At 40.0% G+C, this 22,288-nt stretch overlaps 2 protein-coding genes across 7 annotated transcripts in view; one reads left to right on the forward strand and one right to left on the reverse strand.

Annotated features, from left to right (window-relative positions):
- PDE6C (phosphodiesterase 6C) overlaps window positions 1–20,881 on the forward strand; it is a 45,576-nt gene extending 24,695 nt beyond the window's left edge. For 2 of the 6 annotated variants that reach the window (XM_047825403.1, XM_047825408.1), the window contains 9 exons: window positions 120–229; window positions 5,671–5,758; window positions 13,563–13,663; window positions 15,381–15,503; window positions 15,660–15,732; window positions 17,865–17,939; window positions 18,055–18,138; window positions 18,489–18,645; window positions 20,790–20,875. In XM_047825403.1, coding sequence (XP_047681359.1) covers window positions 120–229; window positions 5,671–5,758; window positions 13,563–13,663; window positions 15,381–15,503; window positions 15,660–15,732; window positions 17,865–17,939; window positions 18,055–18,138; window positions 18,489–18,645; window positions 20,790–20,851 — 873 coding nt within the window. In that variant the 3' untranslated portion in view covers window positions 20,852–20,875. Of the gene's footprint in view, window positions 1–119; window positions 230–5,670; window positions 5,759–13,562; window positions 13,664–15,380; window positions 15,504–15,659; window positions 15,733–17,864; window positions 17,940–18,054; window positions 18,139–18,488; window positions 18,646–20,789 lie in introns of all 6 variants that reach the window. The other 4 variants (XM_047825404.1, XM_047825405.1, XM_047825406.1 and 1 more) reach the window with 4 other exon arrangements.
- The window catches only part of LOC125147925 (protein FRA10AC1), a 43,580-nt gene continuing 39,558 nt past the window's right edge, over window positions 18,267–22,288 (reverse strand). The window contains exon 13 of the mRNA XM_047825414.1: window positions 18,267–21,578. Coding sequence (XP_047681370.1) covers window positions 21,560–21,578 — 19 coding nt within the window. The 3' untranslated portion in view covers window positions 18,267–21,559. The remainder of the gene's footprint in view (window positions 21,579–22,288) is intronic.

The raw sequence follows: 22,288 nt of genomic DNA on the forward strand, positions 1-22,288 counted from the left end.
AATTAAGCCAACTTGGTCTAAAAACACAGCAGGCCGTCTTCTCCTTTGCAGGCAGTCTTCACTGCACTTGTTCGGAGGTGTATTTATATAAGTAAATGTATATAAATATATTCTTTTAGACAGGGAGACTAAAGAAATACTATACGGATCTTGAAGCCTTTGCCATGCTTGCTGCTGCTTTCTGCCATGACATTGACCACAGAGGCACCAATAATTTGTATCAGATGAAGTAAGTGATATACTGATGATGTTTGAAGGCACCTCGGGGGAGAAGAGAACTTGTCTCTGTCCCTTGGCCCTGTCAGCAACTCTTCATCACATTTAGGACTCTCAGGGCCATGTTCTGTTCCTTCTGAGCTTCATCCTCATGATAATGTCTGCTTTCTCCCGGGAAGCTTGCAGCCCTGCAGCCCCCTTGCCCTTGGGTTTCCACTTCCAGGCATGCCCTGCCCTACCTGTAAATGCCTTCACTCCTCCTTTCTTCAACTTGATTAGCCAGAGTATCAGATTCGTATATGAAAGTGCACAGGCCTTCGGCTTACACTTGTATACACCTGTGTAGCCCCCAGCTTAAGCCAGGGGGCGTTTCTTCCTGGGCTCACTCCCCTCCCTTCCCCTGGCTCCTCTGCTGCTCCCCAGCTCTCCTTCAGCTGGTTTGCACCTTATTCTCCTGCCCCGACAATGTGCAAACAGTAAGGGTGCAGGTTCTCAGCTCAGACAGATTTGGGTTCACAAGTCATTTAAACTTTGTAAGCCTCAACTTCCTCGCCTGGAAAATAAGAGTTATAATAATGGTACCTAATAGGTAAGGTCGTTGTAAAGATGAAATGAACAAATGAATATCATGGTAGCCTCTTGGCAGTAAATGAGTAGTAAGTATTATTATTATGTCACTGACACCCTTCAAAATTCATCAGCAATGCCCATGGCCAGCCTTGCTCCTTGATAATGGCTTTTAGGATGCCCTGTGTGCCTTAGATACTGTATCCTCACCTCTGACACACTAGCTACCGGAGGCACTAGGTATTCTAGAGACAACAAGTTTTAGAGTTTGGGCTTGTGGGGTCCAACCACTTCCTGGTTGAGGCAGCTTGGGGCACATCCCTTCGTCTATTTGAGACTCAATTTCTTAACGGTAGAATGGGCACAATATCTACCCGCAAAGACTTGTGGGAATCAAATGAAATTACATGTAGACGAAACTACATAGTAAGTGCTTAAGAAAAATGTGTTCAATGAGTGAAAAGCACATCGTGAGCAGTGACTTCTCACCTATGGGGCTTTGCCTTGAAAAGAGGAATGGCACCCTGGTTTCGGGCAAGGGATGTCTTCCTCCCCAGAGACTCGGGCCCACGTTGGCTATTCCGCACCTCACTCACAAGTCTCCTGACAGTCGCCGGGTCCCCTTCCTCTCCTCTGATCACTGGTGTATTAGCCAATTCAGCTCCAAAGGAGCTCACATTTATAGCCCCTATCGTGAGCTGACACAGGCTAAGAACTTGACACTCATCGTCTCATTTAATCTTTGCTGTACTCCACCTTTTACTGATGAAGAAACAAGCTCCAAAAGGTGAAGTCCAATTTGCCTTACATGAAAGGAAGCAGCCACATTGGATGTGGTGTCTGGCCTCCAGTTTGCAGGAAGGATGCAGCCATATTTGAGGTCTCTGCTCTGGTCCAGCATTCAGAGTCTGTGCGGGTCCCCCTGGCTGTCAGCTGGGGGGGGGGGGGGGGGGTGCACGGTGAACTTCTCCCAGCATTTCTCTCCGTAGACCGGACAGCAGGAATATGTGGCCACGGAAGGCCTGGGACCCGTGCACGGGTTTCCCCACCGCAGGCACCTGAGCACAGATGTGCTCCTGGTTCTGGTAGCTCCACTGCACCGTTGTGATCAAACACGGTCTTTCTGCTCACTGTCCTTCAGTAGTGATGCTCGATGAGTCTCTTCACATCCTTATTGTTCTGGAGGCCGCTCAGGAGCCCACAAAGACATGGAGACATTACATTGGCAACAGCAGTTCACTACAAGGTTGAATAAAACAGTATTATTATTCTCACATTGATGGCTACAAATCAGGTCACTGCCTAGGGTGACTTGAAGCAGCAGGGACAGAGATGACTCCACTTCCCGGCTGGAGTCCACTTCCTTGTGCCCTTGGTCTGATTTCTTGTCTCCAACATGTCTGGCCCTCTTGGTTCTGGTTTCCATCCTTATCCCCCAGCCCTAGCCTACCCTCTGACAATGCCCTAAAAACCTGGCCATTTTCACATTTCTATTATTCCCTCCAGTTCTCTTGTGCTCCTGTGTTCACTTCACTTTGCTAGCCAGTTTGTTTTCTGCTTCCCTCATTTCTAAGCTTACTGATTTCTTTCTTCATTTTACCCCCTTTCCTTGTTTAGTTTCTCACCCCTCTTATCTTTCTGCCTTTTTACTCTCCCCCATCCTGTTCCTGAAGAAATACAGGATGTTATTGGGACAAAAATACAAGGAATTTTAGAATTTATCTCATCCCCCATTCAATGCAGACCTCTCCTCTCTACTGCCTCCTTCCCCATTTCCTTGAGTCCACATATGATTTTTTTCCCATAATGGCCCACGGGGCAGACAGTTCTATTTGTAGATGATTCTAACGGTTGGACGTTTTTCATGGTACTGAACTGAAATCGGTCTCCCGAGAACATCTGTTTGTCCTGGTTCAGGTCTCTGGAGCTGCTAGAATATATGTAATTTCTCAACCACAGGCCATTCCTTCATATTAAGGAGAATTATCACTTCCCCCAGCCTTTCCTGGTTGAACACAGTAGGTTACTTGAATCATTTTGTATATAACAGTTTCCACACATGTAATTTTATTTGTTATTCTTCTGTGAATCCTGTCTGGTGTTTTTATGTTATTCTTTAAATGCGGGTCTTGGAATTTAACACAGTAATCCAGACAGGACCTGAAGTGGTTCATATTTAATCTTCATTAAATTTCATCTTCTTAATTTGATTCTTTATTCCACTCTTATTTGAAGTCTTCATTTGTCACGCTCTGTCAGCCAGTGGATTATCTGTTTTTTTCCAGTTTTCTGTCATTGGAAAGTTACTCATGATTTCCATCAATATTCATTCAAGTCTCTGATAAAGTTATGCATCAGGACAAGAGCAAAGGGTCTTGTTTCGGGGCCCAGGGCTGGAAACGTACCCCCAGGGCTGAAGACAGCCAATTAAGTACGCTCATTGAGCTCTGCTGTTCTGGCTTGTACTGAAGATATCGTGAGGTGTCCTGTCAATTACCTGGCTGAAATCCAGACACATGAGGTCCTGGCCTTCCGCTCCCACCAGCCCTGTCACAGAAGGTGCCATAACATCAACTTGGCATCATTTTCTCCTTGTAAACCTTCTCTGGAATCTCCTTGTGATTATTCTGTAAGCGCTCACAAACTCCAAAACAGTTTAAACTGTTTCAGAGATAAAGGTCAATCTTCCTGTTCTGTCATCTACAGATTGTGCCATTTTCTACTTCTTACATTTTAGGGTAAAATTTACTTGGATCCAGTCTTTAATCGTCTCCTCCACTACCTCAGAATTCTCCAGGGGATACTGACAGTGGTGTTCCCCCGTACTATAATCCTCAAATTTCTTCAGGAAATTGGGATGTTACTAGTCTACCGTAAAAGAACCCCTTAGTGCTTCTTTACCAACACTGCCCCTTGCTGGAGTTCTAATTTTCAAAAATCATTCTGGGGGAATGTTCCAGGGAAACTGATAGGTTCAATAGTCAAGCCATACCATAATCTCTATTGCTTGAGTTTCTCTCCTTTGGTTATTTTCTCCCTGAGTGCCTGGATAGTATCACAGTCTACACTGGCTATTTTCCATACTTGAAGCTTACTGTTGCCAGACATCCAAAATACAGAGAATTATTGACAGATGGTGTGATTTAAACATTTTTTCCCCTCAATATCCCACTGAAACTTTTAATAACTTCTCTGAAATTTGCTTTATTTTTTAAAAGTTTTTAAATGTTTATTTATTTTTGAGAGAGAGGGAGAGACAGAGCGTGAACAGGGGAGGCGCAGAGAGATAGGGAAACAGAATCCAAAGCAGGATCCAGGCTCCAAGCTGTCAGCCCAGAGCCTGACGTGGGGCTCGAACTCACGGACCGCGAGATCATGACCTGAGCCGAAATCGAGAGTCACACGCTTCACCAACTGAGCCACCCAGGCTCAGTTTACGCCCAGAGTAAACATTTTTGGCAGGAACTCTACATTGATGATGTTGTGCCCTCCAGCTCTTCAGGAGGCCGATGAGAGCAATTTGTCCCATTATTTATGAGGTTTAGTTAAATTATTTATGGGTGATATCCAGGAGATCTCTTTATGTAAAGGTACATTTTCTCCTTTGTATTAAGTAATCTGTGAGGTGTTATTTTGAGACTGGGTGTATCTCTAACTCCCAGAAACCTTTTTTGACTGATATTTTTAAAACAAAAGGAATTAAAGATACTACTCTTTTCTGACTGGAATCAAGCTTTGATTTTTTTTTTTAATCTCCAGTGCTGACACAGAGTATGTATGTAAATATGTGCTAAAATTATAATCAATTATAATATTGCTCAGGCATAGTCTGATTGTTCCCTAACTGGAGCATTTGGTTTACCAGACTTGTTCGTGACCTGTTACTGTCTCCTCTACTCCCTAAAGTTCTGTTCTTGCTGAAATAAGATGAAACTTCTCTACTAAGGCTCCCACCCGTATTTCTGATTTCTTCCTCCCTTCAAATTATTTATTCGCTCTGTATTTCTATAGCAAAGTCTTCACATTATCTGTGTAGGCCTTCCTTTGACCTTAGCCTCTCTCCATCACTTCCTCTTTCTACCTTTTTATCTTCAGATGCTTCCCATTCCTTAAACAGGAAGACTTGAAGAAAGACAAGGCACCAAAGACTGAGGTCCCCACTTATATAAAGCTGTGACCTAATCATTAACAAGTGGGAACTTCAAGGGGCACTTGGGTGGCTCAGTCAGTTGAGCATCAGACTTTGGCTGGGGTCACGATCTCATGGTTCGTGAGTTCGAGCCCTGCATTGGACCCACTGCAGTCTGTGAGGAGCCAGTTTGGGATCCTCTGTCACCCTCTCTCGGCCCCTCCCCAGCTCTCCCTCTTTCTCTCTCTCTGTCTCAAAAACAAAACAAAATAAAAAACAAATGGGAACTTTAACTTAAACTCTGTGTCCCTGTCTTTGAGGAGGAAAGAAATGATTGCTTTACAATCATTTTTATTTTGGTTCCTGGAAATTCTTAATAAACATTTTCCATGCAAATGGTCGATGAGGCTTCAACAGACTTGTTACATGTTCTGGAAGTCATAGGCCACTACCATAAGCTCCAGGGAACCTAAAGATTTTAAACTGAAAGATGCAGTGGATGAACCAAACTTCCTTATTTAAATAATTCAGTCATTTTATGCATTCAACGAATTAGGTTTTTTAAAGAATTTTTTAAGAGTGTATTCTCGTGTTCTAAGCCTAAAAAATCTATTCCAATATGTTACTTTCGACCATTTCACAGCCATTAGAGGACAGGGAGAAAGGAGAAATGGAAAACATCCTCAGAGGGTAAAGACTCTATTCTCTATGGGCATATGTGTAGTCTTTAAAATTATGGTATATCCTCTTCCTCCTAGATCCACATCTCCATTAGCAAAGCTTCATGGATCTTCCATTCTGGAGAGGCACCACCTGGAGTACAGTAAGACTCTACTGCAGGATGAGGTACGTGAGGCTTTCCCAGGGGCAGCCAGAAGCTCTGGATCAAAGCACCAACCCACGGAAAATGCTTAGAAAGAGGATGGCCTTGAGTTGTGGCAGTTGGCAGTCTATACTCTGAGGTCAATTGCTAGAAATAGCTATTTTGCAACAGTTTTTGAGCAACCAAGTTAGAAGGAGCTGAGATAGAAAAGAGGCATAGAAAGTCGCAAAATCTCAGCGGGTCTGTGGAGAGAGAAGCAAAAGCTTACGGTGGACGTGAGAGGGCTCTGTGCACCCTAACGTGTATATCCATGGAAAGGGGAAACGAGGCTAGGTAGCCAGTGATTTTCTTATTCATGGGGCACGCACTGTGAGGAATTGTCCATATCTTTGAGGAAGGCAAGCTTTGGTAGTGGAGGCAAGCATGAAGTCAGGATACAAGACGGACAGACAACTGGCATCAGAGAGACAGGGAGAGGCCACATTCAGGAGTGGGCGTGGCATAGGAGAGCAGAGGGGCGGGGTCACCGACAGCTTTGGGCTGGAAGTGGCTTGGGCGTGGTCTTGAATTCACTTGGATTTGCACACGTCAGGTACTACGAACATTCCATAGGCAGCAATCATTCTTCCTTTTAACACTTTTACTTAAGGGGCATATAGGCTTGTGGAAAAGTTGTGGATATAATCTAGTTAGACTTAAAAAAAAAAAAATCTCTTGAGAAAGTTCCAAACCAAAACTAATTAAATGAGTCTTTATTAGATGGAGGGGAACAATTTTGTCATAGCAGAGACCTTGTTTAGACACACATGCTCAGGAGAAATAAGCCCTCTGGGAGTGGAGCTTTTCTGTTTCTGTGATAATCTTTTATTAAAGTCTCAGGAAGGAACATACAGAAATATGTCCAAATTTAGAGATAACACTACATTTTCCCAAATAATGAGAAGCCAAGTGGGGAAACTTGTAAGGCAGAGAGATCAGGCCAAAAGTTGGAAAAAGAAAAAAACGTACTTGACTGTGTTTTGTTTGTTTTTAAAGTTTATTTATTTATTTTTGAGAGAGAGAGCACACGCTAGAGCGAGGGAGGGGCAGAGAGAGAGAGGGAGAGAGAATCCCAAGCAGGCTCTGAGCTGACAGGGCAGAGCCCGACATGGAGCTGGATCTCTCAAACTGTGAGATCATGACTTGAGCTGAAATCAAGAGTTGGACACTTAACCGACTGCACCACCCAGGCGCCCCAATACTTGAGTGTTGTTATCACCTGTGATTGATGCCACGCCCAGAGAGAGGGACCCAGACAAGTGCATCAGAATTCACCAGGCAAGTGTACTCAGGCTGTTAAAAACAGATTCTGGGCTTCATTTCACACTTACTGATGGGGTTCTCAGGGATTCTGGCCCGGGAATCTGCATTTTTAATAAGACTGCTAATAATTCTGGTGGATAGCCAGAGCCTCTCCCTGCAGTAGGGTTTATAACATAAAAATGATGGTAATATCTGTTCTATGAAAATTAAAAGGAGTGGAATTGAAAGTAGTTTGGGAAGATAAGAGTAAATTGCTATTATTTAATTTTTTATGAGTCTTTTTCTTACTGGTTGGGACAATCTTACATTTTCGAGTAAGAATTTTCTCCACTTTCCATAATCAGTGGTGTCACTGATTATGTGACATCGTAAACAGGTACTGTCAGATATAATTTATTATTTAATTTTACATTTACCTACTAAAGCAAAATATATTTAAAAACTTCAGCCAAGGAGCGCCTGGGGGGCTCAGTCTGTTAAGTGTTCGACTCTTGATCTCAGCTCAGGTCTTGACCTCAGTGTCGTGAGTTCAAACAAATGTTTGGGTGGTACTTGTACTCATATGTTTTTCCTTTCTGGGATTTAAGGGTTTATAATGGACGTGTGGCTTTCCATCCTAATTTTTTAAATGTTATTTACTCTGGAGTCTGAACTGGTTTTGATGGCTGTATAAAGGCTTATTATTCTTTCTCAAAAGGCATACTGCATCTCGGTAATCCATACCACCTTGGCAAGGACTTGTCTACCATGCTATCCAACCTGCTAATTGCAGACTTAGAAGGCCTGTAAATAGAGTCGCCAGGCAATGCAATCACAGAGATTTTTATGAGCAGGCAAATGGAACGCTAAAAAAAAAAAAAAAAAAAAAAAAATTTTTAACCATCAAATGTTCTTTTTACACTTTGGGAAACAATGTTGCTCTTTTATTTACTTTTTTTGTATTAAGAAAATATTTGCATTAAAAGCATTTAAATAAGGGAAATCCTCATGATTTAGATAATTTTGGTATTTTGTTTTGTATATTATGAAGCTTTGCCTTAAAATGTCATTATATCCCAGTAGATTGGGATTCACCGTTCTGAGGGTTAAGAACCACCTGCATTCCAAAGCAGACAGCAGTCAACCCTTTCACCTGAGGGAATAGATGGAAAGCTTGCTAGTCAGATTAGAAAGAGCATACATCTTAATGCTACAATGTATCGTAGAAATGACAACACAAATGGCTCAGCATAAATAACAGACCCCTGTTATTATTCAAACACTTCTTGACAGAGTTTATGATAATCCTCTTTATGCTTTTTCATATCAACCCCATCTTATAAAAAGAGTGAAGAAGCAATGAAATATCCAATGTATGGTCACAGTGAATCATGAACACATTAGCAGTCTCCTCCACGGGTGTCACAGGTACCACACCGAAGACTAGAATAGCCTATATGTTCTCCTGCCTCACCTCACCAGGAAGCTCTAATCAGGATGAATTGGAGTCATTCCTACCTATTTGGATGCACTACTGGGAATTTATATGTTTACTGCTGTTGTAATAGTAGGAGAGAACATAGACTCTCTGTGAGCTAGTGAAACCAGCTGAGCAAGTGGGGGCCCCGCCAGAATGAGCTGGGACATGGTCCCTTCTCTTGTGGTGGTGCGCCTGTCCCTACCTCAGGTTTTCAGCACAATCCTCAGGAAAACAAATAGAATATTATACATTTCTATGTTTTCAAAATTAATAATACTGGTTGTAAAAATTACACTTCCTCACTATGAAAACTCAATGACAGGGAAAAATTTAAAAATAAATACAAAACATTCATTTCAAATTCTATGACTCAAAAATAGCTATTTCATTAACACTTAATGAACTTTAATCAGCCACCCTGTGAAGGTATGCAGGCAGGATGGAGAGAAACAATTTTAGAAACATGGGATCATAGTATTCAAGCTTTTTTTTTAAAGTCAGAGTTATGGTTTTTATTTTTTTTAATTTTTTAATGTTTATACTTGAGAGAGAGACAGGGAGACAGAGAATGAGCAATGGAGGGACAGAGAGAGAGAGAAACAGAACTCAAAGCAGGCTCCAGCCTCTGGCTGTCAGCACAGAGCCTGATGCAGGATTTGAACTCACAAACTGTGAGATCATGACCCAAGCCGAAGTTGGACGCTTAACTGACTGAGCCACCCAGGTGCCCCAGAGAGTTATTTTTTTTTAATGTTTCTTTATTTTAGAGAGAGAGAGAGAGAGCAGGGGAGGGGCAGAGAAAGAGGGAGACACAGAATCTGAAGCAGCTCCAGGCTCTGAGCTATCAGCACAGAGCCCGACTTGGGGGTCCAATGGTGAGATCATCACCTGAACCGAAGTCAGGCACTCAACTGACTGAGCCACCCAGGCACCCCCAGAGTTATGTTTTTAAAATCAGCTTTATTGAAGTATAATATATGTACAATAAACGGCATCCTTTCAGTGTGTACAATTATATGAGTTTATACAATTTTATGTACCTAGGATACCACTACCACAATCAAGATATAAAATATTCCTATGATCCCAAACCACTCCTCGTGCCCATTTGCAGTGCAGGCCTCTCTCTGCTCCCAGCCCTAGGCAACCATTGAAATGCTTTTAGTCACTATAGTTTAGATTTTGTAGATTTTATATAGACGCAATTATACAGGTACTCTTTTGTGCTGTCTTCTTTCATGCAAAGTAATAATTCTGAGATTAGTATTGTATACACCAGCAATTGAATCCTTTTCATTGTTGAGTAGTTTTCCATTTATTTTTGTGTACTTCTATTTAAATTTAATGGAAGAAACATTTTAGAAATGTAATTGCAGAACTTTAGATACTGTGTCTTTATCACAAGAAATAGTGTTTTTTTTTAAAGATTTAAAAAAAAATGTTTATTCATTTTTGAGAGAGAGACAGAGCCTGAGTTGGGGAGGGGAGGAAAGAGAGGAGACCACAGAATCTGAAGCAGGCTCCAGGATCTGAGCTGTCAGCACAGAGCCCAACGCAGGGGTCAAACTCACGAACCATGAGATCATGACCTGAGCCAAAGTCAGATGCTCAACTGACTGAGCCACCCAGGTGCCCCACGACATATTAGTTCTTAAAGAACCCTCTAAAATGAACAGAGGACTATGAGAAATTGTGAAAAACCATAGCTCAGCATTTAGATGTTTGATATTTTTAGACTATATGTATTAACTTTATATTGTGTACTAACTCACTGCTATGAAACATGAAACAATTAAAATACTGCTTCCAACATCTTCACCTCCATTTTGTAAGGTACTTATTATCATTAGTATTTTTTACCATTATATATTTATAAATTCATATGTTGCTCAATAATTTCCAGAGTTGTTTATCCTTTAAAAAAATTTTTTTAATGTTTATTTTCTGAGAGAGAGAGAGAGACACACGCGTTGTGAGCGGGGGGAGGGGCAGAAAGAGAAGGAGGCACAGAATCCGAAGCAGGCTCCAGGCTCTGAGCTGTCAGCACAGAGCGTAAGGTGGGGCTCAAACCCATGAACTGTGAGATCATGACTTGAGCTGAAGTCAGACACTTAACTGACTAAGCCACCTAGGCACCCCTAACCTTTTTTTTTTTTTTTTTAGTTTTTATTTAAATTCCAGTTAGTTCACAGTGTTTTATGTTTCAGGTTTACAATACAGTGATTCATCACTTCCATACATCACCAAGTGCTCATCACATGTGCACTCCTTAATCCCCATCACATATTTAATCCGTCCCCCAGCCCACATCCCTTCTGTTAACCATCAGTTTGTTCTCTGTAGTTAAGAGTCTGTTTCTTGGTTTGTCTCTTTCTCCCTCTCTCTTTCCCCTTTGCTCATTTGTTTTGTTTCTTAAATTCCGCATATGAATGAGATCATATGGTATTTGTCTTTCTCTGACTTATTTCGCTTAGCATAATATTCTCTAGCTCTAACACAATTGTTTATTCATAATTCTATATTTAAATGGGCCCAATACTTACAATCAATCCTTTTATTATGGTTTCTCCATTCCTGTGTATCTTATTTTCACTCACCTCTTGATGGGCTAGACTTTTGTCAAATGGTAGTTTTTCTAAGAGAGGCTAATCTAAGTACATGCTTAAAAAAGAATACTGTTTGTTACATTTGTTTTTGAAGATCAGTTTGACTGGACATATAGTTTTGTGTCACACTTATTCTCAGAAATTGGAGGACGTTGCTTCACTGTCTTTTGGCATTGAAGTGTTGCCCTGAAGAGGTATATATGGCCAATCTTTTTGCCTTACATGTGACTTGTTTTTTCTGCATAGATTCTCATCTGATACTTAATTCTTCATATTTTAGTAACGTCATCTGATGTCTTGGTGTTGATCATCTTTCCTGCTCTGATCACTGGCTCTGCCTTAGCTTACTTAAAAAAAAAAAAAAAAGGCATGTGTATATGTGTGTATGTTACTCAATTTGTTCCCAAAAGGTTTTATCGGAGCTTTCAAAAATACATATCAGGTTAAAAAAAATAAAATAGGGTTACTGGAAAAATAAAACGAAGACGAAGCCATAGTAAAGGCCAAAATGTGTACAGTGAAAGGGACAAGAGATGGGCCACAAATTTGGTCAAGAGCTATCTACCAACTAATATAAATCAGAGCAGGGTTTTTAATATGAATCTGTATCTATAGGTTAAAAAGAAACCACTTAGGGGCCTCTGGGTAGCTCGGTCGCTTAAGTGTCCAGGTCTTGATTTTGGCTTAGGTCATGATCTCACGGTTCATGGGATCAAGCCCCCCCCCCCCCCCCCCCCAGTGTCAGGCTCTGTGCTGACTGTGACGAGCCTGCTTGGGATTCTCTCTCTCTCCAGCTCTCTGTGCCCCTCCCATGCTCATGTGCTCGCGCTCTCTCAAAATAAATGAACTTAAAAAAGAAAAAAACCACATAGAAGCTCTTCTTTTATGATCCTTAGATATGAAAGAAAAAAAAAAAGAAAAGAAAGAGTATAGAATTAAGACAGGTTTTTCAGTTTGGAGACTTGTCCATGTTTTTAGATGACTGTCAAAATGAGTGAGGAAAAAAAGACAAGAATGCAATTCGGGTATATGTATGTATTTCATGACTATCAACTTCATGTGGCAAAACTACTATACATCTGTCCTTTCGCCTATATGCCTAAAGTGATTTATTTGGAATATGAGACCTTTTTCAAATAATACATATTATTACACTGCTATTAACTAGGCTTCCATATTATCAGTGGTTATTCGGTGTAGTTTGTTGCTTAAAATAATGTAATCATCAAAAGGATACATATTGGAATATGAAACCTTTTAAAAACCACTGCCAAGGGGTGCCCTGGGTGACTCAGTTAAGTGTTCGACTTTGGCTCAGGTCATGATCTCATGGTTTGTGGGTTTGAGCCCCACGTCAGGCTCTGGGCTGACAGCTCAGAGCCTAGAGCCTGCTTCGGATTCTGTGTCTCTCTCTCTCTCTTTCTGCCCCTCCCCCCACTCTTGCTCTGTCTCTCAAAAATAAATTAAAAACATTATATATATATATATATATATATATATATACACACACACACACACACATATGTATACATATATATACACATATACATATATACATATATATATATATATACACACACACACATATATATACACGCACACACTGCCAAATTTACTCTCATTTTCTATCACACTATTAAGCTGATCCATATGTGAAGAGATTATTACTGGGAAACTCTCTGAAGAAAGGTCTAGTTGTTTGTAAAATATAATTGCAAGAAAACATTTTAAGAACAACTTGAGGGGCGCCTGGGTGGCTCAGTCGGTTAGGCGTCCGACTTCAGCTCAGGTCACGATCTCGCGGTCCGTGAGTTCGAGCCCCGCGTCGGGCTCTGGGCTGATGGCTCGGAGCCTGGAGCCTGCTTCCAATTCTGTGTCTCCCTCTCTCTCTGTCCTTCCCCCATTCATGCTCTGTCTCTCTCTGTCTCAAAAATAAATAAACGTTAAAAAAAAATTAAAAAAAAAAAAAGAACAACTTGAGAGATTTCATTATCTTTTCCCATATATACATGAGTACTAGTATAATTTATAGTTTCTGAAGTCATCCAGCAACTTCTGTGATTACTCAAAAATTATCCGTTGGATAATTCAGCATGTCTAACAACTGGATGTACCACATATTCTTTATTAAATCTCCTCAGTTAATACAAGCAAAATTTAAGTCTACTGTTATATTTTTAAGTGATCCTGGGAGAAAACACTTTTATTTACTCCCCAAACTTATACACTGCTTATATGAATATTTGCTAATAGTATCTACTTTTATAGTTTAAATTACTTTACTCAAAGTAGAGTGGTAATTTAATCCAAGAGAAAGCTGAAAACAAAAAACGTGAGAGAAAGACCTAGTTTTTCGTCTCTCTGTGCCAATAATCTTTGTTTTGTTAAACATAGTTTGGCTTATTTGTTGAACCAAGACAAATTCATGATTGCACTTTATTGTGAATTTTTATCTTACAGAGTTTAAACATCTTCCAGAACCTAAATAAACGCCAGTTTGAAACGGTTATTCATTTGTTTGAAGTTGCAATAATAGCAACTGACCTGGCTTTATACTTCAAGTAAGTACAGAACGCCCCTACACTATGTGTTTCTGCCTCACATAAATGATCCACTGCATTCAAGTCAAAAGGCATTTATTCACACACACAGTTATTCATTTTCCTTTTGGAACATCAGTAGAATACCTTCAAGGTACTGACAGTGAGTTTACTAGACATCTGAAAATACATTTAAAAAAACGAATCCCTGCTGTTGATTAGTTTGTTATTGAAGAAGTTTGAGGAATGCACGGTGAAGTTGGTGTACCTGCCAGAAGGGTGATGCCGCAAAGCCTTTGAGGAGCATTTTGGTCTGGTGGAGTCATCATGGTCCAGAGTCTGGTATTTAGAGTTGCAGGCTCAGACATTTGATTCTGCTGGAGACTCGGAGCTAAAAAACCTTGATCATACGGATGCACGTTAACCAAACTCACATAATTCTGAGTTATGTACAGCAGAGCACTACAGAAATGACCAAGGAGACCAGATACTCCAAGCTTCTGCCTGTTTTGTCAGTGAACTATAGAGTTGCTTGGCAAAATGGATTAGGACAAGGTGAACTAGTTATAATATCCAACTATTTAATGACTTAGATGGGTAGTATCAAACTGTGCCTCTCTGATCCTTCTTAATTAAAAAACTATTTAATAGTTCAAAGATGAAGACAGATACTTGAAAGAATATAATTGATATCCAAATATCCATGACCCAGATTCAACAAATGCTAAGATTTTGCCACACCTGAGGTCTTTTTTTAAGGAAAAAAAAATGCAATCGAGGCATCCGAACCCACTCTACCATGAAAAACCCCTCCCTTTCCCCTCACAGTCATCATCATCCTGATGCTGTGTATCTGTCCTTTCCATCCACGTTTTCATATGGTATTGTTACGTGCGTTTTAAAATTTTCCATAAATGGTTTCATCTTGTACATACTTTTCCGCAACTTGCTTTTTCATGCAATATGTTTTAAAGATTTACCTTGGTGGTAAATGAAGATCCAGTTCATTCATTTGAACTGTATATTCAGCTTTATGAACATGCCATAATTAATTTAGCCGTTCTTCTATTCGTGGACATTTAGATCATTTCCTACTTTTCGTTATTGTTGACAATACCACATCGTATGTCCTTGTACACGTGAGAGTTTCTCTGAAGTGCGTACCTAGAAGTGGGATTGCGACAAGATTTGCAAATCTTAAGTTTTATACTGCATTGCAAAACTGCACTCCTGAGTAGTTTAAACTCCCACCAGTGGTGTGCAAGAGTTCCTGTTACCTCTTCTCTGGACTACTTTTGATCTGCACACACTTATTTATCTTGTTAATTTGACAGTGAGATGGCTTCTTATTGATGTTCAAATTTGTATTTTCTTGTTTACCAGTGAGGTTGAGTATCTTTTCATGTATTTTAGGTTCTGATTTTTTTGTTGCTTTTATGCATTACGTCTCATCACAGCCTGTGGCCTTTATGTTTATGTTATGATCTCTTTTGTCACATGTATCTTTTAGCTTTAATGTATTCAAACTTACCAATTTTTTCCCTTTCTGTGGCTGGTGGTTTTCCTGTCTTAAACCCTTTCTGTGCCAACGGTTAGCAGCCATTTAGTCTCTTATTCCCTGACCCTTTAGATCCACTATGTAAACATCTGATGCAAAGTGGGAACTTTAACTCTGAGAAGCGCATATTAAAGATACTTTTTAAAATCTCTGGTCTTATATGCTATAATCGTTGCACAGCTGTATCTTTTTTAGGAAGAGAACCATGTTTCAAAAAATTGTTGATGCCTGTGAAAAAATGGAAACCGAGGAAGAGGCCGTCAAATATGTAACTATTGATCCAACCAAAAAAGAGGTTATAATGTGAGTAGTCAGAATTTTATTCCTCTTTTGGCAAAAAACAAAAAACAAACACACACACACACACAAAACAAAACAAAACAAAACAAAACAAAACAAAAAAAACCCCACCTTATTTTTTATGTCTTTCTATTTTAACAACTTTTGTTTTCTTCCAAGGGCAATGATGATGACTGCATGTGATCTGTCAGCTATAACCAAACCCTGGGAGGTACAAAGTCAGGCGAGTACAGTTACGTTTCCTTTTCTGTCACATTCTCAGATGCAGTCTAGGTCCCATGGAAGGGTGAATGTGAAGATTCTGGCAATCTCGGAATTTTATTATAGCTAGCAATTATATGACTATGTATTTTGTATACAACTATATTTCATTACCCTGGAACAAACCATCAGTTTATAATTTGAAAAGAAAAAAGAAACTTGAGAAGTTAAGACAAAAATAAAATGTTCCCTGTTGGATTTCTGTTAATGAAGAAAGGCAAATAGCTTTCAAGAGCTCACAGATGTCAATAACACGATAGGTCATTTGGTCTCTTTGCCCAGAACAAGGCAAAGAGAAGGGACCTTAGAAAGAAATACTTTCTGCAAAGAATTCCTTATCACTGAACAAGCTGCAAGAACTATATAAAATTATTCAGGGAATGTCTGAGTTTTTAGTAGAATCAATCAGTACAGGGCAAAGATGAATCATCAGTGGTTTCCCCTAGCAGGGGTGGTTTGCTCCCACAACCTCTTCTTCACTGTGCTGTCAATTATCACAAGGCACCATCTGTAATAAGTTCATGTTTAAGGGTGCCCTCCCTGGAAGTTCTCTGCCAACCTTGGGGAGTGGGAGTCAGGAGCCACTAGTTTACTACTTATTTCTTACTAACTGGATGAAAGAAGCTTCTTTTTCCCTCAGTGACATCTAGGGAAAACCCTAAGCAGAAGAAAGGCCAGAATTCACTGGGTCCAATTATAAATGTGGGTTGTATTAGTAAAGACAGAATCATTGGAACTATCAAATCCCGAACCATACACTGGTGCTCCTCCATCCTGACGTGCCTGCTCTTTCTCCTTTATTCTTTATCTGCACAGTCACCCCGGCCAGAAACCTGGGGCCTTGCTTGAAGTTCATCTCCCCCATTCCTGCCTGTCACCCTTGCCACAGCCTCAGGTCAGACTTCCACCCTCTTCCATCAGCTCTGTGGTGGCAGGGATCCTCCTGAGTGATCCTTCCTCATCCTGAACCGCCCAGCCTTCCTCTGAGTGGCTGCTGGGATTATTTACAGAGTTCTGCTCAGCCACTCCCATGCTTCAAAGCCTTCTAAATTCCCCCTTGCCAGAGATTTTCAAGCTTTGTCCACCCCCCACCCCCACCTCCCGCCAAAAGTTGTACAAAGAGCGCTTTATATAAAAGAAAAAACAAAGTTACTTTCGCTTAAATCTCTCTTGGCCCCCACCTGCCTGGGCCACTAGTGCATTCTGGAGGAACCCTACCCCTCCAGGAATAAGCATCACTGGTCTAGAGAATCAAACTTTCTAACAAAGCTTACATGGCCTGTCACCACCTGTCCTTAACTCACAGTCACCACATTATTTCCTGTCATTCTCTCCCCTTCACTGCCTCACACTCTAAGCTCTACATGTTCAATTTTCTCTCAGCAGATCGTCTTCCCCTCCTCTTTACCTAAAACTACTATTCATCCTTGATGATACAACAGAAATGCAAGCTCCTTTCTGAAACTTACTCCCTTCTTGATCCACAGCACTTCCCCACATAGTTCACAGAACTGTCTCTACTAGACTGTGAGCATCTTAAAGAAGGTGGTCACATCTTATTCTTCCTGGCAAGCTGGGTTCATGTCAATGTAAGGCAGCTAGTGGATAATCATTGAACTTGATAGATACTGGGTTTTTTAAAGCTATATAAAATTTCCCTCAAATGTCCTCACACTGTAGTCAAGTAAAGCTGTGTTCTAATCTGTGTGCGCGTGTGTGCGTGTATGTGCACACAAATGCTAGATGCTAAGAGAGAAGCAGGACATAAGGAGGGCGTGGGAAGCTTTAGAGCTTGGAGCAAAATGTAATGGAATTAAACATTCTCCCATCTCCCCTTTCTATTGTTGAGAAGCGGTGGCAATAGCAAATAGGAGACAGGTACTCCAAGAATGGGCCTAGAACACTGACGCACGAAGAGGAATTCCCCTTTGCCATTTCAATATAATCTGTAGATGACATCTTTTTAATACCAAAGAGCATATGGTGTGACAACACCTTGAGCATTAATATAAACGCTATCCTGAAATGTCACGCACACTGATAAAATGCAAATTCTTTACTAATAAGTCACTTTCATGAACCGAGTCTTACTCTTACTTGCAGGTGGCACTTCTGGTTGCAAATGAATTTTGGGAACAAGGAGATCTGGAGAGGACTGTGCTGCAGCAACAGCCTATTGTAAAGACTTTGACATAGAAACACACTACTTATTACAAATTGTTGATACAAATCAGTCTCTTTTGTTCCCCGAGTCTTAGAAAACTATCCTTAAAGAATGTACTTCTCTTTCTAGCCTATGATGGACAGAAACAAAAAAGACGAACTACCCAAACTTCAAGTTGGATTTATTGATTTTGTTTGTACTTTTGTATACAAGGTAAGTGGACGAATTTGGACTAGGGTTTTTCTTTCAAACTGTTACCAAAATTGAGTCTCCCACATGGAAAGCCATTAGGGGTGTCCTTGTTTCTCCAAAGTAGCTTGAGGAATTATCCTAATCTCTCATTCAGGGGTGGAATAAAAACTAAGAGAATTTAGAAGTGAGCACACTGAACAGACCCAGACGTACTTAGAAAACAGCACCTGTCTTTCCTGTTCCCAAGGCCCTGAGTTAGGCTCATCCTAGCAGCTCTGAGCACTGTAATAATTCCTTACAGTTCCTTTTCTGCATATGAAAAGTACTGAAAATCAACTATGACTATGTTTCTGACCTAAAATTCTCGCTAGGAGTTCTCACGGTTTCACAAAGAAATCACACCAATGCTGACTGGTCTTCAGAACAACAGAGTAGAATGGAAATCCCTAGCTGATGAATACGATGCAAAGATGAAGGTAATTGAAGAGGAGACAAAAAAGCAGGAAGAAGGAAACATGGCTGCAAAAGGTTAGATGGAATCTGTTTTTTTTTTTTTTTTTAATGTTTGTTTTGAGAGAGAGACAGAGAGAGAGACAAGCAGGCAGAGAGAGGGAGACACAGAATCCAAAGCAGGCTCCAGGCTCTGAGCTGTCAGCACAGAGCCCGACGCGGGGCTCGAACCCACAAACTGTGAGATCATGACCTGAGCTGAAGTCGGACTCTCAACCAACTGAGCCACCCAGGCACCCCTAGATGGTATCTGTTTTTGCTCGTTGTAAAGTATCCAGAAGTCAGGCTGAGCTTAATTTCAACTGACAAAACCATAAAAAGTAAATGCAAACAGGAGACTTGCTTTCCCAGTAATTATAATAAATTGATTAGTGCTTTTGAGAGATTTTTTCCTCCCCCAAAACAAGATCTTATGAATAATTCCAGGAGGAATTGACTGGTCCAGTTGAAGTAGGGGTTGGGGCTAGGCTTCTTTATCCACTCTAGTAGGTGGCTCCTGGGTACATCCACAGAATACTGAGTTTTTAGAAATACAAGAGTCATGGAACCAGTGGGATCCGGGTTAGGTGAGAAAAACAACTTTAGTCCTAACGTTATGCATTAGCTATAAGGCTTTGGGCAATTTGCTTCACCTCTCTGAGCTCAAAATTCTTGTGTATGTAATGAGATTTATCTCCAGCCTCCCTTCCAGACTTAAGGAAGCCCTACATGGAAGTAAAGCTGGACAGCTGAATGGGGTGACTTGAGACTATGCCTCGAATGTTCCCATATTGTGCTGTTTTTCCCAATGAAGTTTCTACACCTAAAGTCACTCTGTTCGGTTTAATATTATCTTCAGGAAACCACTGTTAAGATGCTTGAGATCAACTATGAGTTTATCACATGACTCAAATGTCATCTTTAAATTGGAATGCTAACATCATGATTTTGTATTCTGTCTTGACAGCACTCAAAAGATTTTGTAAGAAATTCTGTTTAGCAAAGAAATCATCTGTGTCTGGAAGAGCCTTGTAAAACAAAAGATACAACATACCTTTTAGATGATTCTACTGTGTTTAGTGGTATTTTTAAAAATTCATAGAGGGAGAAAATATTTTGCTTAAAAGGTTAAGGAGGTCCTTCAACACAATAAAAGTAGGAGTTTATGACTTCTGGATATCCATTCAGCAATGTATTTATTGGGCATCTGCTCTGTAAAGGCCCCGTGTTAGGCAGGGCCTGGGGAAAGTTGGGGTCCTTATCTCACAGAGCTTACCACCTGGTAGAGGAGCTAGACATTAAACCAATAAGTGAACAATTATCTATCTATAACTACCACAGGGGAAGTCTTTCCAGAAGAAGGATGCTTAAGCTAAATTCTGAAGACAGCAGGCTTTGGCTAAGCAAAGAAAGGAGGTGGGGTTGGGGAGGAAGTGACGAACAGAGGCCTTGAGGTGGAAATAAGCCTGATGCAATTGTAGAACTTAAAACGGTTGTAACTGGAGTCTGGGGAACTGGTAAGACACTTCTGCAGGAAAGTGTGGCCTTAAAGGCCTTGCTTGAGGATTTGTCCTCTACAGGAGCAAGGGGGAATCATTAAAAGGATTTAAATGGGAAAACAATTAAGATTTGATTTGCACTTCAAAAAGATAACAGAAGTGGTAAATTTTACTATCCAAGTGAAAAGCAAAGGTATTTCCTAGTACAAGTAAATTTAATCCTTATCTCAATTTTATGATGAACAGGTTATCAGGTTAAGTTTCTCCCGACATTTTCTTTTAGTATTCAGTATATTGGATATGGATCTATTATACTTTATTTGCATAAAAATTCCTTTTGATTTTTTTTTCCTGCTACCCTGAGAAGTCTCTGTGACCCAAGAACATAATTTTGTACTCTCAGGCAACATTAGTACCTGGCACAAAGTAACAACTTAGACTCCCAGATTGTGCAGATCAGTGGTTTCCTTGAGAACCAGATGTTAATTGGTTAATCATTTATTAGATTCTCTTTTTCAAAAGGACCAACCCTGAACGTGATTTCAAGTTTTTAAATGATCAAACCACTGGTACTTGTTATAAGTTAAAACTATTAATTAGGCTATTAAGTTGGTCATGAGAGGGTTAGGAGAAAAATACTCTGGGTCCACTGATTCCCAATACTACTGTTTTTCTTTTTGCTAGCCACAGAAGATTCAGGAGGTGGCAGTGATGACAAAAAGTCCAAAACATGTCTAATGTTGTAATATAATCCAACTGGTCTAAATTTCAAATATTGTTTCTACTTCTGAAGAAAAACAGAAAACATGCAAAAGAACTTCAGCGAATTTCATTCAGCAAACTACGAACTAAGAGAGTAAAAGGATCTTCAGATAAACTACCCTTGTGACCACCAAAAGAAAACCTATTGCTAGCATGAAACCCCGAGGGTAAAATAAAGTTCAACAGAAGTGGAAAATACAAGACGAAAACAAGTGCATTTTTGGTGCCAATTTGCTTTAAATTAAAAATATACAATCCTGAAACCAGTCACCAATTCTTTTTTTAAAGGTTCTTATTAATAGTATTCATTTGCTAGGGCTACCGTAACAAAATACCAGACTGAGTGGCTCGAACAGAAATTTCTCACAGTTCTGGAGGCTCCAAGTCCAAAACCAAGGTGTTGGCAGGATTGGTTTCTTGTGAGGCCTCTCCCCACTTGGCTTGTAGATGGTCATCTTCTCCCTGTATCCTCACAAAGCCTTCCATCTTGTGTCTGCGTCCTAATCTCCTTTTTATAAGGACACAGTCGTATTGGATTAGGGCCCATTCATATGATCTCCATTTACCTTAATTACCTCTTTAAATACCCTGTTTCCAAATAGAATCACATTCTGAGGTACTGGGGGTTTGAATTTCAACATGAATTGGGGGGGGGGGGACATAATTCAGCCCATAACATTAATAATTGTAATTCATACCTCAAATTCCTTCCTAAACTAAAAATCTCTCATCAACGTGTCTTAAGGTAAGAGTAAATACAGTATAGAATTTATAATGCCTGTAAATACTATTTAGAAAATAAAAGGACATCAAATGTTATTCTATCTGAAATGCTTATCATCTATTTCCACTACTTTTTATCCTTGACAATGGAAAGGTGAACATCACACCCACTTTTGGCAAATCTGTAACAGAGACAGTTGTAACAGTCTGTGACAATCTTCAACAGAGATTATTTTTAAAAAATGATTACTATAGCTATGTATTAGGCATTCTAAATATTGGTTTCTCAAGAGAAACTAAGGACAATTTAAAAAATTTTAAGATTTAGAATCCTAGGATTGCTACTCTCACACTAAAATGTGAGGTCTGTGAGAGGAAAAGATTTTTGTCTATTTTTGTCTGTTTTGTTCCTAAGTCTATCCTGGCACCTAGAGTAGTGCCTGGTACAAGGTAGGTGCTCAGTAAATATGAATGAATAATATTTTGAATAAATGTCATAACAAACAGGTACAAATGAGGAGTGCCCAAAAGTTAAAAAAATATATTTAGAGGGTAAAAAACTCATTGAATATATACACCCAAATGAGTGTTGTCTATTAAACTCATCACCTTGAGTAGGTAATACATGTATACCTGATTTCCATTACTTACAATAATTTTGAAAGTCCACTTTTATGATTTTAGAAACTGCCTAAGAA

The sequence above is a fragment of the Prionailurus viverrinus genome, chromosome D2 (genome assembly GCF_022837055.1).
Source record: "Prionailurus viverrinus isolate Anna chromosome D2, UM_Priviv_1.0, whole genome shotgun sequence".
NCBI classification, from domain to species: Eukaryota; Metazoa; Chordata; class Mammalia; order Carnivora; family Felidae; genus Prionailurus; species Prionailurus viverrinus.